Source organism: Hypanus sabinus, chromosome 18 (genome assembly GCF_030144855.1).
Source record: "Hypanus sabinus isolate sHypSab1 chromosome 18, sHypSab1.hap1, whole genome shotgun sequence".
Lineage (NCBI taxonomy): Eukaryota > Metazoa > Chordata > Chondrichthyes > Myliobatiformes > Dasyatidae > Hypanus > Hypanus sabinus.
Window position 1 is genome coordinate 51,405,802 of NC_082723.1, and position 17,394 is coordinate 51,423,195.

Genomic DNA, 17,394 nt, shown 5'->3' on the forward strand with positions numbered 1-17,394 from the left:
CAGCAACTCACAGCCCACTGCTGCCCTCTACTTGGAGCCCAATTTCAGACTGTGAACAGGACCAGCTCCGTCCGCATGCTGAGGGAGCCTCAGCTCACACTATGTCCAATCCACCTGAGCACGCACCAGCAGCTGTGTGTCAAACTCCTCAGCATTGCTTCCCCAATTCTCCAAACCAACGTTAGTGTTTATAAACAGTCAGGAGCTCTGACCCTTGTGACAATTAGTATCCAGTAGACTTGCAGAATACGTGGAGTCTACAGGCCATATCTATGACTTGGTAGAGTTATACATGCAAAATAGGAGTAATATATTGTTTTACAAACAAATCCTCCAAAGCATTTTCTCTTACTCTGGGAGTGGCGGAGAACATGCCAAGCTGTGAACTACTTTAGCAAGCTAACAAATCCAAATGTGGTAACTACAATGGTGTCTCATTTATCTTTACAAAGATTCTCCTTAACCAGCTCATGACACTAACTGCACAATGTGACAGCAGCAGTAAAAATGCATGGAACAGGATTAGCTACATGTGGCCTTTCCTGACCTTACAAACCATTTGACTTTACCAGTTCATTGAGGCCATGGAGAATACCCAAAACTCGTTGCCCTTAGAATATCTGCACTTTTTTCATGGTGATATAGTAGCCATGATTTTAATCAACAGGTATTACAAAGACTCAATCTCAATGTGGACAAGGTTCCCTTATTTCAATCTATCCCACTTCAAGTTTGTATCTTACATTCAACAAGCTTCCCACTGAACTGAAGCTAATCAATAGGACTAACTTGTATCATTTCCACCTCAAAACTGGCATCATCTCAACCCTCAACCTCCATCATTGTAGAGCTGAATGCAGATAATGCTTGCAAATGCTCAGAGGCCAATCTCCAAGTCACTGCTGATTCTATCACTGCAGCACACAAGAAGATAGGCCTTACACCAAACATCTACAAAACAAAAGTTCCAACTCCAATCTACTCCCACAGCCCCTCGACAATAAAGGCCCACCACGCAAGACTGGAAAATCCATCTCTTGTTGAAGGCAGACTTCAATAATCTACACTGCCTTATGCAATGCACAACCTTTGACAGGTAGCAGCAGTGATTATGTTAACCTCTTCTCAGCCTCTTAATCACAACGAGTGAACCATGATACGAGTGAAACATGATCTTAGCCAAAAGAGCATCCCCTGAATTCCTCTGAATCTATGATGGTGGCTACGGAACGGAGGTGGGAAGGGAAGCACAAACAAGAGCATGTCTGCAGATGCTGGAAATCTGAGCAACACACACAAGATGCTGGAGAAACTCAGCAGGACAGGCATCTTCAGCCCAAAGCCTCGACTGTACTCTTTTCCGTAGATGCTGCCTGGCCTGCTGAGTTCCTCCAGTATTTTGTGTGTGTTGATGGGAAGGTGTGGGTGTTTTTCTTTATCTCAATTTACCAGCATCTGCCATATTTTGATTTTAGTGTTTTTTTAATATAAACTGGCTAGATTCTGCTGGCGCTTTGCATATCTTAATTCCTTATTCTTAATTGAGTCCACCAGCTGCACTTGGACTTTTTGTGCCGTTGTCAATGCAAAGCAAGTTTCACCCTAATCCCATGTGCTGTAAGGTATAAGGTCCTATTCTCATCTAATGCTGTTTTACCTTAGGGATCTTCTAGAGGAGATATCAATTAGCCTATGTGCATGACAGCAATTTGGCAAAATCAGTATTAGGATCAGGTCTATTATAGAACATAGAATAGTACAGCACATTACAGGCCCTTCGGCCCACAATGTTGTGCTGACCCTCAAACCCTGCCTCACATATAACCCCCACCTTAAATTGCTCCATATACCTGTCTAGTTGTCTCTTAAACTTCACTAGTGTGTCTGCCTCCACCACTGACTCAGGCAGTGCATTCCATGCACCAACCACTCTCTGAGTGAAAAACCTTTCTCTAATGTCCCCCTTGAACTTCCCTCCCCTTAACTTAAAGCCATGTACTGAGCAGTGGTGCCCTGGGGAAGAGGCACTGGCTGTCCACTCTGTCTATTCCTTTTAATATCTTGTACATCTCTATCATGTCTCCTCTAATCCTCCTTCTCTCCAAAGAGTAAAGCCCTAGCTCTCTTAATCTCTGATCATAATGCATTCTCTCTAAACCAGGCAGCATCCTGGTAAATCTCCTCTGTACCCTTTCCAATGCTTCCACATCCTTCCTGTAGTGAGGCAACCAGAACTGAACACAGTATTTCAAGTGTGGCCTAACTAGAGTTTTATAGAGCTGCATCATTACATCGCATCTCTTAAACTCTATCCCTCGACTTATGAAAGCTAACACCCCATAAGCTTTCTTAACTACCCTATCTACCTGTGAGGCAACTTTCAGGGATCTGTGGACATGTACCCCCAGATCCCTCTGCTCCTCCACACTACCAAGTATCCTGCCATTTACTTTGTACTCTGCCTTGGAGTTTGTCCTTCCAAAGTGTACCACCTCACACTCCTCCGGGTTAATTATCATTAACTTACAGTCGGTCATGATAGTTGTTGTTTTGGGGCAACAGCACAATGCAAGACAAAATAATTACTGAGGGCTGCAGGTTTCAATAAAAATAATAAAATAAATAATGCAAAGAGTAACAGCGAGGTAGTGTTCACAGACTGCTCTGCAATTTGATAGCAGAGGCGTAGGAACTATTCCCGAGACAGTGAATGTGGATTTTAGGGTTTTGTACCTCATGCGGTAGTAATGAGAAGAGGGCACGTTCTAAGTAGTGAAGGTGCTTAATGATGGATGCTGCCTTCATGAGGCAGTGGCTTTTGTACATGTCCTCAATAGTGGGGAGGTTTGTGCCTGTGTTGGAGCTGGCTGAGTCTACAACTCTCTGCAACATGAAGTCACAGACTGGCAGCAGAAGCCTGCTATTGTCAGGCTCCCTTACAGCATGATGATATCCTGCAGGTAGCTTAAAGGTGCTTAATGCTGTCTAACTGCAGAGGCTGTGTTTGAAGAGAAGACATAGCACAGGGAGATACCACACATCAGAAGGGCAGCTTGTGCTTCATGCTGCTGGAGAAATGACCGTCATTGAAAAATCACTGAGACACGAGACTGTAGATGCTGCATTCTGGAGCAATACAAAATACTGAAGGAACTCAGCAGACCAGGCAGCATCTTTAGGAAGAAGTGGAGAATCGACATCCCGTGTTGAGACCCCACAACAGGAGGGTCCATACGAAGTGTTTCAATATGAAACATCAGCTGTCCATTCTCCTCCCCCATAGATATTGAAAGGCAATATTAGCCAAAACACATTGTTATAGACTTCTAATATTATTCCATTCAGAGGTTCTTGCATTCAGAGGCATCTTAAACGCATACTTGGCTGATGAAGTATAACTTGCGTCTTTAATTATACAGATCTATGTATAAGTAAGCTGTGGTTTTAGAGGCTTGCCTGAAATTTCAAATATGGTTAATCAAATGAGCTAGTAACCCATTGGAAGTTGTTTTCTAATTATTCCATAGAAACAAGGGACGATTAATTGTCTTTCTGATCTGATGAATGATATTACTTCAGTCCTAAATATCTGGTCTCGTACTTAATTACAAGTGCTTTTATGTGGACTGCTTGATAAACTCTGAAAGGTTTGCAAATGCTTGCCTTGAAAACATTCAACTTAAATAAGACTATTGCCTGGAGTGACATGATTTTGCTCAAGTTTTCCATTGTACTTGTACCTCACTGGTTTTGCCCACATTGACAATAAACTTGACTTGACTTGATTAATTTAAGATCCAGCCAGTATTATGCTTGGAAAGTGAAGACTTTCTGTGGATAATATGGGACAGCATTCATATTTCTAAAAGGCTTGGCCATTCAACTTAATAAATTAAGCCCTTTCATTTCAGTAAGCTCTGATTACAATTTTTCTCAGAGTACTGATTTGGCAGCATCATTCTAATCTTTGTGAAAGGAAATTTGTATCTATTTTAAGGTTTTGGGAATTATAATTGTTTTCTTAACAAACAATTGACTGAAAATTATTCTTCAGGAACTTTACAGAGTTAAATGACTGCCAGTGTGTGATTATTTTGAGGATATAATGGAACAGGTATTGTAGAGCTTACGAGATCATTTAAAACTGATCATTGCCTCACAGTTAATCCATAAAGGTTTATTCCCTTGTGAAATATGGGATGGATTCGTTACTGAAGGTCAGAATTCATTGATCGACCTGGTGTAGGTTTTCTCCCTTCTGTCTTTCCTGCTGATCCACCCCTTACACATCTCAGCAACAGTTACTTATGAGGTCTGAATGCCACGACATAAGCAGTACTGGCTTATGTATACTTCACATCTCTGCCAGAGAGTTGCAGACAGCAAAATCTCATTTCTGTCAGACCCACTTTCCTCTCCTTCAAACTCAAATAAAGAGCTTGTCATTGTAGTACTGCTCAGCTGTTTGGAGTTTTGCATTATGCAGTCTCTCAAACAGAGGGCAACTGTTTTCCTTCAAGTTTCATCCACTGAGGCCAAAATCCCCCAAAAGATGACAGGCAAGACTGATTAATGAACCATGGGAACTGCCAACAGACCTGGAATTAACAATTGGAAAGGTCTCCTGATATCTTAACACCAACTGCACCATCTGTTAATGGGCCTTTGCGAATGATAGCTCGAATGCTCAGGTGAGTGTAGTTTGTGAGTGTCTACATTTTGGCAGTGAATCGCCTTGATTTTATGCCAGATCCTACAAACTAAAGAGGAAAAGGATAATTTATCCTCTTCTGCAAGAGATATCATGAGCAGCATTTGACAAATATACCTCACAGCAGTGGTTGGCTACAGTGACCTGAGGACCTAGAGGCAAAAATGGCACAGACCTTGACTTCAATTGAGGGAGCAAGTCTATCATGTAAGATTGCATTTGAGATTAACAACATTATAGATTTCAGTAAACAGCCTTGAGAAAGTGCAAAATGCAAAGAGATTGCTTCTCCTGAGAACAAAGAGCGGAAGAAGCACAAACAGGCTGGTGATCGGTGAGACCAGGTGAGGGGGAAGATGGGTGGATGAAGGAGAGAGCATGATGTGAGAAGCTGGGAGGTGATAGGTGGAAGAGATAAAGGGCTGTAACAGGAGGAATCTAATAGGAGAAGATAGTGGACCATAGAAGAAAGGGAAGGAGGTGGGGAACTAGAGTGATGTTATGGGCACATCATAAGGCTGGGGGAGGAAAAGAGAAGGGGTGAAAGGGCCACCAGAATGAGGAATGGGAAATGTTCATGTCTAGTAGTCTTTTTATGGTGGAAGGGTTTTCTTCTAAATGAACTATATCTTCACTCTTTCCCATATTATTAGAGTTCAACTCACACAGGCCAAAGAGCACTCTGTCAAACAAATCTGACCAAGAACCAGCTCTGCCTCAGTGTCTTGATGATGTATTCAATATGGTATGGAAAAACACGGTGAGGTGAAATTTTCAACATCCAGTTTAAGTGTTGATCCCTTTTCTCAGTTCCATCTGTTCCCAGGATGAAGCTTTCCTTTCAAAGACATCAGAGATGTTCTTCCTCTTAAAAGAACAGGGTTATTCTGTCTCCACCTACATCTCTACCATTTCCTAGCCATCTGTACTCACCCCATCTTCCCATCACCTTAACAGGAATAGAGTTACTGTTGTCCTCACCTACCATCCCTTGAGCCTCCACACCCAACACATCATTCTCCACAACTTCTGCCAGCTTCAACAGGACCCTATGGCCAAACACCTCTTTATCTCCACACACACTCTGCTTTCTGCAGGGATTGCTCTTTCTGTGATTCCCTTGTCCGTTCATCCCTCCCCACTAATCTCCCTCGACACTTATCCCTGCAAGTGGCAGGAGTGCTACACCTGCTCATTCACCTCCTCGCAGGGCACCAAGCAGTCCATCTTGGTGAGGCAGCATCGCCTGCAAATCTGTTGGGGCCGTCCACAGTACCCAGTGTTCCCAATGTGGCCTCCTCTATATTGGTGAGACCCAACATAGATAGGGGAACCACTTTGACAAGCACCTCCTCACCATCCACAAAAAGCAAGATTTACAATTGGTATCCCCATTCTGACATGTCAGTACATGGCCTCTTCTTCTTCCACTCTCAGACTGGAAGTGCCACACCTCATATTCTGTCTATGTAGTCTCCAACATGATGGCATGAACATTGATTTCCCCAACTCCCCTCCTCTCTTCTTCAATTCCCCACTCTGGCCACTTGCCTCTTCTCCTCACCGACCTATCGTCTCCCCTGATGCCCCTCTTCCTTCCCTTTCTTCCACGGTCCACACTCCTCTCCTCCTTCTCCAGCCCTTTACCTTTTCCACCTTTCACCTCGCAGCTTCTTACTTCATCCCCCCGCCCATCTGGCTTCACTTATCACCTTCGAGCTTGTCCTTCCTCCCTTCCCCGTAACTTTTCTTTTTCTGGCACCTTCCCAATTCCTTTCCAGCCTTAAAAAGGATCTTGGCCTGAAACAGTGACTGATTATCCACTTCCATAGATGCTGCCTAACCTGCTGAGTTGCTCCAGCATTTTGTATTTGTTGCTCAGGGAATATTGGTTAGGTGGAAGCAGGCCAAGCAATGTGAAAGGGTGAACACGATGAACTAGAGAGGCAACAGGCTGAAGAGGTAGAAGAAAGCAAGGGTGAAGCGCATGAGACACGGAGATAGCAGGAGGAAGCGAGAATCAGAGTCAGCAGGATGATCTGGAGCACAGGGTGCGGACCGAGCAGGGCAGAGCTCAAAGCAAATGGGAAAGGCGAAAGAGCTGGGCAGGGCCAAATGTAGACCTCAAAGCAAGACGGCCACATGTATGGAGCTTAAGGCAGATCTGAACAAGTGAAGGCTGAATGGGCCACACAGAGTGAACCAGAAACGTGGCTATGGCAGAGTGAAGAGCCAGCCAACCCAGTAACCGGCTGCGGGGTGAGCCAGGAGAGCAGGGTGATCTGAAGTTGTCTGCAAAGTGTGAGGAAATGCAGGATAATAGTCACTCACTGGACAGGGTGAAGGATGAACACGCTCAGAAGGCAGAGCAAAGCGAGAAAAAACCATGCGGGGCACAGAGGCAGTAGTATGATCCAGGGCGGATCTGGTACACAGAGAGTGCGCCCAGCAGGAAGAAGCCAAGCAGACCTGAAAGGGAAAAGGCAGGGTGGACTGAGAGGGGGCAGGCCCAATGGACCATGGTGGGTTAATCAATTTGAAGGGATGACTAACTCAGGAATCACCCACAGGGTGAAGCAAGGAGAAAAGGGTGACTGGAAGAGGCCTAGGCAACATGAAGAGGGTGCAGACCTGGAAGTACACAACAGTGCAATGCAAATAAATTGGATTAGTGTAGACAGGTGGAAGGGTGACATGAATGGGGACGGCCGAAGGGCCTGTTTGACATTGGGATAAATAAAGTAACTACACCTGCCATCTTTACTGCCCGACTTTTTTTAAAAATGAATTGTTTCCCTATAATCATGGCTTTATATTGTCATTTATAAAAACAAAGGTGAGATCAAGTCATTTTTCTCATCTGCATATAGGATAGAAAGCATTCTCATCATTCTGGACAAGAGACATCTTAAAGACAATGTTGGCTTGCTGATGTATTAACTGAACCTCCACAATAACTTGATTTCAAGCCCTTCTTAAAGAGATGGTTGTAATATAAGGGACAAGATTTGAAGTCCAGTAGTAAGTTAAAAAAGTCTATTCAAGAAATTTCTATATGAACAAATTCATCAAGATTACATTGCTTTGAACACCTTACCTGTTATTCCCACAGAGAATCGGCTGAAGGCCAGCCCAGAGCTGGACAAAAGCTGAAAACTGAGTGTGAGGATTCTCCTTTTGGGCCTCTTCTCCCTCCTCTGAGGTGACGTTGGCTGTGGTGAAGTTGCTGCTCCAGCTGGTGCTATTGGCTGTTGTTGATGGGCTTTTGCCAGCACAAGCTCCTTTTGGCAATAGTTTGGCGAGTCCTGACAAAGCATCTACATCTTTCAGAATCTTTTCAACCTCAATCAGGTCCTCAAGTAAGGCCCGAAGGTGATGCTGGACTGCCGTGCTGTTCACCTCATTCAGCTTCAACTGCGCACAAGAAAGAATTACAGTGATATTACTCATTTATGTAATCAGCATGGAGAATAATCACAAAGACCAACTATGAGATAAGAAGTGACAATGAGAATCTCACTCAGAATTTCAAATTGATTTCCAAGCTGTCTATATACACTCAGTGGCCACTTTATTAAGTACACCTGCATGTTAATGCAAATATCTAATCAGCCAAGCACGTGGCAACAACTTAATGCAAAAAACCATACAGACATGGACAAGAGGTTCATTTGTTGTTCAGACCAAACATCAGAATGGAAGGAAATGTGATCCAAGTGACTGTGACAGTGGAACAATTGTCGGTGCAAGACAGGGTGGTTTGAGTATCTTAGAAAATGCCAATCTCCTGAGATTTTCATGCACGTCTCTGGGGTTTACAGAGAATGGTGCGAAAAACAAACAGTTCTGAGGGCAGAAAAACCTTGTTAATGAGAGAGGTCAGAGGAGAATGGCCAAACTGACAGGAAGGCAAATAACCATGCATTACAACAGTACAACACTACAACAGTGGTGTGCAGAAGTACTCCTGTACCTAATAAAGTGGCCACTAAGTGTATATGTTGAAATACATTTTTTTAAACCAAATTCCCATGTGCTATTAGATTAGCATTGCTCTTCCCACAGATACCATTTAGAAATTGATCAAATTAAATTTATACATTCATTGTCCCCTGATTTCCCAATCCAGCATTCAAGAAATTTTGCCTTCACACAACAGTGCTCTATATAATGCTGTGTGTAAGTCTGCGTTACATTTTCAACACTGATGGAAAACTCATGGAAAAGTAAGCTTGGAAGAAGTGATAAGTGTGGAAGGAAGGAATATTACTGGGAAGAAACCAATACAATAGAGGCGAGTCTACTTTTTCCAAAGAGTGACACCAGAGACTGTTGATGTTGGAATCTGGAGAAGCAAATTAACTAATGAAAGTACTCAGTGGGTTAGCCAGCATCTGTGGGGGGGTGGGGGGGTGCGATGTAAGAGTCCTGATGCAGGGTTTCAACCCAAAAGGTTGACAGCTTCTTTCTTCCCACAGATGCTGGTCAAGCCACCAAGTCCCTCTAGCAAACTGCTGTTAGTTAGCACAATGCTTCACAGTACCAGCAACCTGTAGATTGTCCTGTGATTAGGCTAGGATTCAATCCGGGGGTTGCTGGGTGGCACGGCTTGAAGGGCCGGAAGGACAAAATGGGCACTACATCTCAATAAACAAATAAATAACCGTTTTATCAAGGGAATGGACCATGGTGATCTGATCAGAAAATTAACATCAAAAGACATCTGCAAATATTTATCACAAACAAGAGAAAATCTGCACATGCTGGAAATTCAAGCAACACACACAAAAAATGCTGCAGGAACTAAGCAGGCCAGGCAGCATCTATGGAAAAGCTTAAACCGTCAGTGTTTCAGACTGAAACCCTTCAGCAGGACTGGAGAAAAAGAGGTGTGTAGAGTTAACAGGTGAGGGGAGGTGATGGAAAAACATGAGGTGATAGGTGAAACTGGGAGGAGGAGGAGGAGGGGTGAAGTAAAAAGCTGGAAAGTTGATTGGTGAAAGAGATACAGAGCTGGAGAAGGGGGAGTCTAATAGGAGATGACAGAAGTGTGTCTGGTACTCCTAGTAAGGCCTCCTGTATAACAGTAAGACCCAACACAGATTGAGAGACCAATTAGCCCACCAAAAAAAAGCAGGACCTCACAGTGGCCACCCATTTTAATTCCACTTCCCATTTTAATGTGTCTATCCACAGCTTCTCTACTATTGCGATGAGGCCACACTCACTCAAGTTGGAGGAACAACAGCTTATACTTCGTCTGGGTAGCCTCCAACCTGATGGCGTGAACATTGATTTCTCTAACTTCCGGGAATGTCCCGTCCCCCCCCCCCCCACCCAACCATTTCACCATTTCCCATCCCCCTTTTCCCTCTTTCATGCCATGCCCTTGCCTGCCCATTGCCTTCCTCTGGTGCTCCTGCCCCTCTTTTCTTTCTTCCATGCCCTTCTGTCCTCTCCTATTAGATTACCCCTTCTCCAGCCCTGTATCTCTTTCACTAATCAACTTCCCAGCTCTTTACTTCAACCCCTTCCCCTGCCTCGTTTCAACAATCCCCTTGAGTTACTCTTTCCCTTCCCCCCACCTTTTAACTCTACTCCTCATCTTTTTTTCTCCAGTTCTATTCAGCTTCTATCTTGGTCGTTTTATGTGTCAAGGAGAAAATAAGCCCCAGATGATGTTTGTTCGTGTAACTGAATCCCTATCTGAACACTATCCGTGAATATGCATACTAGAACTAATAATAGATTAAAGTTTAGTGACAAAAATTTACATAATTCCAGAAAGTATATGACAACTGCATTGTAAGTGCAAACCATCGACAAATCAACTGAAGTCAGGCTTCCTGCTGCAGTAGTCAAAGCAGAGTACACAGTAGTCAAAAATATCACATCAATTGCTTCATTTTAACTAAAGTGGTGAGGAGGTAGAGTCAAAGACAAGAGCAAGTAATTAATTGTAGAAGCACATGTGTGAAACAAGCCACTTAAACTGCACCAATACTTACTGAAAGTATTAACTAAATCCCTAAAGATATCCTTCAATAATTCCTTCACACGAACCCTGACTTTGCAGGCCACATCACAGAGGAGATGAGTTTATTTTGAGCTGTAAGCATTTAGATCTGCCCCGAAGATGGCGAGGTGGGACTGTTCACACTGGTGATATCCCATTTGCTGAGTTCCTAATCTTAGCTGTCCTACTTGCAGAGGGCAATGAGAATGTTGAAAGTCTCTTTTGAACTGCCCCCAAGCAAACTTCTACAAATCTTTTTGGAGCAGTGATATTTCAGGTCCTGGGATGCAATGCCCTACAAAAATCTTGGAATGGGCAACAAAATAACGCATAAAAGTGGAAAACTCTCACCTTCAGCACAAATTAACACATCACCGTGCTAAGCTGGTTGGTTTCAGCACTTCCAATACCCTTTATCCATGAAACTGACAGGACTGCAACATGTCTTTCATATTAACAAAGCATGCTGACAGCGAGTTTTACGCTGAGACTATCTGCTCAATAGAGGCTGTGGGCCAGCTCCAGGCTTCATCTCTGAGGAATCACTTTCATTCTAAATGCTATTTGATTACTTTTATTTATTGTCTGCACTATGTGTTTTAGTCTCCCTCTCGCTCTCTCTCTCTCTCTCTCTCTATATATATATATATGTATATGTCTGTATGTATGTATGTATAATATATACAGGCAGTCCCCAGGTTACGTACGAGTTCCATTCCTGACTCCATCTTTAAGTCGGATTTGTACATAAGTCCGAACAAGTACATCCGGTATTATTTAGCGTCAGTTAGCCAAACGTTTGTTTTAGTATATAGTATATATTGTACCTTTCTATGCATATAAAACACTTAAGAAACGTATGTATTCCAATAATTAAACCACTGCATTGCTTAGTAATAATTGTAGCTTTCATCAGGCAGGGCCTTTCACGTGCTCCATTATTCTCACTTTATCCATTATCTATTAAAATTGCTCCGATCGTTGACCAACTGTAGCCTAACGCTTTTCCAATGACCAACGGCGTTTCACCTCTTTCCAAACGCTTTATTATTTCCACTTTATTTTCAATCACGATCGCTTTCCATCAATGGAACAGAAACACTGCTGGCGGCGGATCCCGACCTGCGCCGGCTCCCGAGGTCCACTGGATCCTAAGGACCACAACACTGATTTCCCCAGGTCCCAAACTGCACCGCACTGAGACAGGCTGAATGGGACAATTGGGGGCTGTGCTGGGTTTGGGTATTTGATCATCCACAATATTCCATTTAAACTGGGGGTGGCAGTGTTTTTTTTTTAAGGTCGAGTTGTGAGCTCGACATCAACCTGGCACGGGAGCGGTCTGTCACTAAATCAAACTCGGGAACCTCCATTCTCTAGCCCGGTGCTGATCTGACTGCGCCACCAGCCGACCAGAATAGGGGGGGGGGGGGTGTGGTCAGGGTGAATCTTACTAAGAAAATTTTAAGCCAAATACAATGTTATACACTCAACACAGTGTCAATGGCAACAACTTAAAATGGCGGATGGCATTGCGATCCGACTTAATATGGTGGACGGCATTCTCCTTCCTCGGTTTGTAAGTACGAGTTGTCCGTAAGTCAGACATTCGTAACTCAGGGACTACGTGTGCGTGTGCGTGTGCGTGTGCGTGTGCGTGTGTGTATATATATATATGTAGATGTTGGTTTGTTTTTAATGGGTTCTTTGTGTTTCTTGTTTGGCGGCTGCCTGAAAGATAAATTTAAATTTAATGCTTATATAATGTATACATACTTTTATAATAAATATACTTCGAACTTTGATGAGGGAGCATACAATTTGTCACCAGTGTGAATAAAGGGGTGGAAATCAGCTGGAAATCATTCAAAGTACAAACTCAATGCCAACCCATGTGTACCGGGTCCAGATGCAATAGGCCAAACAATATCATTTGGGAAGTGGAGATACAAGAGACTACAAATACTGGAATCTGGAGTAAAAATCAAGACACTGGAGGAACTCAACAAGTCAGGAGGGAAATGGCAGTCAGAGTTTTGGACTGATATGCTTTGTCTACACTAAAAAGTGTAGACAAAGAAGGGTTATGGTCAGATGGAGAGTGGGTGAGAGGAGGAAAAAGAACTAGTGTGATGCAGGATTGGGTAGCTGTTGGAAAGAACAGTCTCTGTCACCTTATTTTCCCTCCTCCACTCATTCCGTCTGTCTATCACTCATGCAATCCTATCCCGCCATTCCCATCTGCACTTACCACCCTCTCCCACTTGATTCTATGCTCCATCTTCCTCTGTCAGATTCCATCAGTTGTTTATTGCCAAGATACAATTTATTGTGCCACCCAGAGAGACCATGCCATAAATAATTACATTGAGGTAGTTAGAAAAGAAACCGAATACAGAACAAAGCATTACAGATACTGAGAAAATGCTGTGCAGGCAGGCAATTAAAGTGCAAGGGTCACCAATGAAGTGAACTGGGAGATCAAGTTTTGAGTTCATCTTTTAACAAATGAGAGATCCATTCAAGAATCTGATAACAGTGGGATAGAAGCGGTCCTTGAGTCTATTGAAACGTTGAATCTTCTGCCTCATGGGAGAGAGGAGAAGCAAGAATGAGCAGGGTAATGAGGTCCTTAATTAAATTAGCTGCATTCCTGAAGCAGAATGAAGCGTTGACTAATTATCACAAGCAGAATCTCTGGACTTCCAATACGCAATGTAAATTCCACTTTCCCAAGTCAAAATTGGCCACTGTAAATTCTCCTTTGTGAATGGGTGAGCATAGAATCTGGGGAGAGTTGATGAGAACAGGGAGAGAATAAAATGAGATAAATGTAGAATTAGTGTAAATGTTTCTACTGTGGACTCAATGGCAAAAGGAACTATTCCGCGCTAAACAATTCATAAATTCTGTGATCGTCAACCTGTCCACCAACAATCCAATGTGTGGTTTAGGCAGCTAAATTTCAAAATTGTTCCCTCTTTTTTTCCTTCAGCATTTGATGCCTGGCATTGTGGATTTCAGTTGCTTTCAACGCTTGCACAATTTGTTTAGTTTTCCCTCTCTGCACACTGGGTGTTGGACAGTCTTTCATTTTAATGGCCTCTATTGGGATTCTTTGTTCTGTGTCTGCCTATAAGGAGATGAATGTCAAGACTGTATGAAGTACAGTCGGTCCTCCTTAGCCGTGGGGAATTGGTTCTGGGACACCCCCCCCCCCCCCCCCCCCGCGGATACCAAAAAACGCGGATGCTCAAGTTCCTTATTTAACTTGTCTCAGTGCAGATGGACTTTAAAACCTGGGGAAACTCCGGATCCGCCACCTGCGGCTGCTGCTGAATACGCAGTGTTTCTGTTCCGTTGACAGAAAACGATCATGATTGAAAATAAAGCGGAAATAATAAAGCGATTGGAAAGAGGTGAAACGCCATCAGTCACTGGAAAAGTGTTAGCCTACAGTCAGCCAACGATCAGATCTATTTTAAAGGATAAAGTGAGAATAATGGAGCAGGTGAAAGGCCCTGCCCCGATGAAAGCTACAATTATTACTAAGCAACGCAGTGGTTTAATTATTGAAATACATATGTTTCTTAGAAGTTTTATATGTATAGAAAAGTAAAATGTATACTATATACTAAGACAAACGTTTGACTGACGCTAAATAATACCGGATGCACCTGTTCAGACTTACATACAAATCTGACTTAAAGATTGCCTGTACTTTAAATTATCTCTCGATTACTTATAGTACCTAATACAATGAAAGTGCTATGTAAATAGTTGTTATACTGTATTGTTTAGGGAATACTGTAATGACAAGAAAAAAAGTCTGTACATGCTCAAACAGCAAGTGTTGGAGAGGGAACTTCCAGCTTTTCCCGATCCGCAGTTGGTTGAATCCGCGCATGTGGAACCCGCGGATAAGGAGGACCAACTGTATACATACTTTGATAATAAAACGTACTTTGAACTTCGATGAAGATGTTTTCATTCAGGTGATGAATTGTTGGTAAGAAGTGGTGTGTAAGGCAGGTATGTTATATAATTACAATATGAGTGAACTTACCACTCTGGGAGGAATAATATTTCACATTTAAAGATTTTTATGACCAAGTTGGTGAAATCCAGTGTCTGTTCAAATCAAGTGCAGGGTGCAATGTCGTCAACTTCAAAGTTGAAGAGATAAATGATGAATGAAGTAAGTGTACAGTAAGTGTAAGTGTACAGTAAGTGTACAGTAAGTAAGTAAGTGTAAGTGTACAGTAAGTGTACAGTTTACAGCACAGCTTTTCAAAGGTGTGAGACATTAATCTGCAGAAGGTGTTGCTGATGAGAAAGTAACAAAGGAGGAGGATGATATTTCTGTCAATGGGCTAACTATGCATGTGAATGTCTAGTGGAGTTGAAATTCCTCTCATGCATTCAATTCCTTTGGCATGGAAGGAGCTAAACATGTGCAGTAGTACCTATGGAAATGCCTGATGTTGGAGATCAAACACCAAGAACATAAGCGGAGATTTGTGGCCAGGTTTGAGCTTTAGTGCCACCAGAGTTCATCAGGATATACAGCAGAATGTGTTTCACTTCATATATTCAAAGAGTTCAAAAGAACCACTCTGCAACAATGGCAGTGCAATTACTTCATATGCTTGAGAACTATGAAGCTCAATAAAGCCAAAGTACTTAAACGAAAGTGCTAATGACTATATGGTACCCAGTGTGTCATTAATTACTTTAAATCAATGTGGCACTTTGGAAGAACTTTCAGGCTCTTGAAGGAAAACACAGGAGATAATTTGCTGAACATCAAAAACCTGAATAAATAGAATGGGCAGGTAATCTGATTTTGCTGGTGTAGGTTTAAGGATAAAAGTTGAGTAGAAAGCTGGCAAAACTTTTCTTCAAAAGATAATGAGATCTTTCACATCCTTCTCAAGTCAGATATGGGCCCTCAACTTTCTATGTCATCTTAACAAGGACATCCAAAATGAGCACACCCTCAGTACAATGGAGTTCAATTTCTTAAGAAGGATTTAAATCTACAAACTCTCAGCTCAAGGCAAAGGTTCAACAACCAACTCACAAGTGATGCCTGAATAAAATAGTCTCAGAAGGATAAGGAGAAGAGAAACCAGATTAAAGAGAGAATGCTGATACATTCAGTAACAGACTGATGAAATTAAATTCACAGAAATCTGAAGAAATCTCATTAGTCTGGATAGGGGTGTAAGGGTCACCCATAAATAATAATCAAAGCTCAAGACAGTAATAAGGAGAGGCAGATTGACTCATTACAAAACTAATGTGGACCATTGCAAAGAATTTGAATTAAGATGCAAGGACTATTGATGAGGGGAGCAAGCATAGAATACGAATAATGAATTTGGATACTCAATAATGGGATAAACATTCTGTTAACTTCTGGGAGAGAGATGTTGTGATCCTAACCTCCCTTAGAAAAATGTAAAAATTGCCAAATCATTTTTAGCAATGAGATCCCCTCGTGAACAAGCCAGCGCAATACATCATGATTTAGTTATCATGGGGAAAGCAAGCAGAAATTGGTTGCTAGGGTAAGACATGGCAGGAAACTGACTTTACATAAAAAGATTTAAATGACAAAGGAAGACCAGTTTGTAAAATTAGTATTGTTGGTTAGTCCAATTGGGTTAAAACATTTTCATTAGCAGGTAGGAAAAAGGATGCAATGAAAAAAGAAAGGGGATTAGGATTTTAGGATTGGAGGCAAGTTATTCAAGGAATCAGACTGTTGGGCAAGTCTGGGACAACATTTGGGGTGGAGATGTACGCTCAGATCCAAAACAACCCTTGTAAAAGGAAAACATCTGTCATAGATCCAATATGAATAAGTTGCATAAGAAGAGAAGTGATTTCATCGGGGAGGGTGCAAAGGAGAGATAGGATAGGTTGGGTTATTTTTTCCTTAGAGCAGTAGAGGATAGACAGGGAACTTATGGAGTCATATAAAAGTATGACTGGCATGAATAGGATAGACCTTGTTCTCCTTGCCGCCCCTTCCCCCAACTCCGTGGTACTCAAGTGAGGAGTAGGAAGGCTAGCGGGCATCTGAGGAAGAATTTTTTTCATTCATAAGGTAGTTGCAATCTGGAAAGAACTCCTTAAGAAGTGGACACCTGTACTCTCAAAGTGTGTAAGCAGCGTCTGGATGAGTACTTGAATCAACAAGGCCTAGTGGGCCACAGATCACGTGCTGGTAAATGGACTAATATCAAGAGGTTCATGATCGTTGGGTGAAATCTGATGGGTTGAAGGGCTCGTCAGTGCTCTATAAGTACTTATGAATATCAATTAGCCATGAAACTTGGTGCAGTAAGTTAAGATGATAAAGAGGAAACTACTTTCTTAATGATATAACGGTTATCCATGCATTTCTAATTGACTGACAAGATGAACAATTTAAATTGCTGAGTCTCATTTCTGCATGTTAATTGGTTCTGACACTTCATTTCCATGATCTGTCTTTAGACTTGCATAACTTTTTTTTCCCCTTAACCCCATTTAAGAGTCATGGAAAAACAGTCAAACAGCACAAAAACAGGTCCTTTGACCAAACTCATCCATGCCAATCAATGTATCTTCCTGAGTTAGTTCTAATTGCCTGCATTTGGCCTACCTATGTACCTGC

At 42.4% G+C, this 17,394-nt stretch overlaps 1 protein-coding gene across 3 annotated transcripts in view; it reads right to left on the bottom strand.

Moving 5' to 3' along the window:
* The window catches only part of abca2 (ATP-binding cassette, sub-family A (ABC1), member 2), a 532,256-nt gene that overhangs the window by 207,762 nt on the left and 307,100 nt on the right, over positions 1–17,394 (bottom strand). For all 3 annotated transcript variants that reach the window (XM_059994306.1, XM_059994305.1, XM_059994307.1), the window contains one exon: positions 7,809–8,125. In XM_059994306.1, the coding sequence (XP_059850289.1) occupies positions 7,809–8,125 (317 nt within the window). The remainder of the gene's footprint in view (positions 1–7,808; positions 8,126–17,394) is intronic.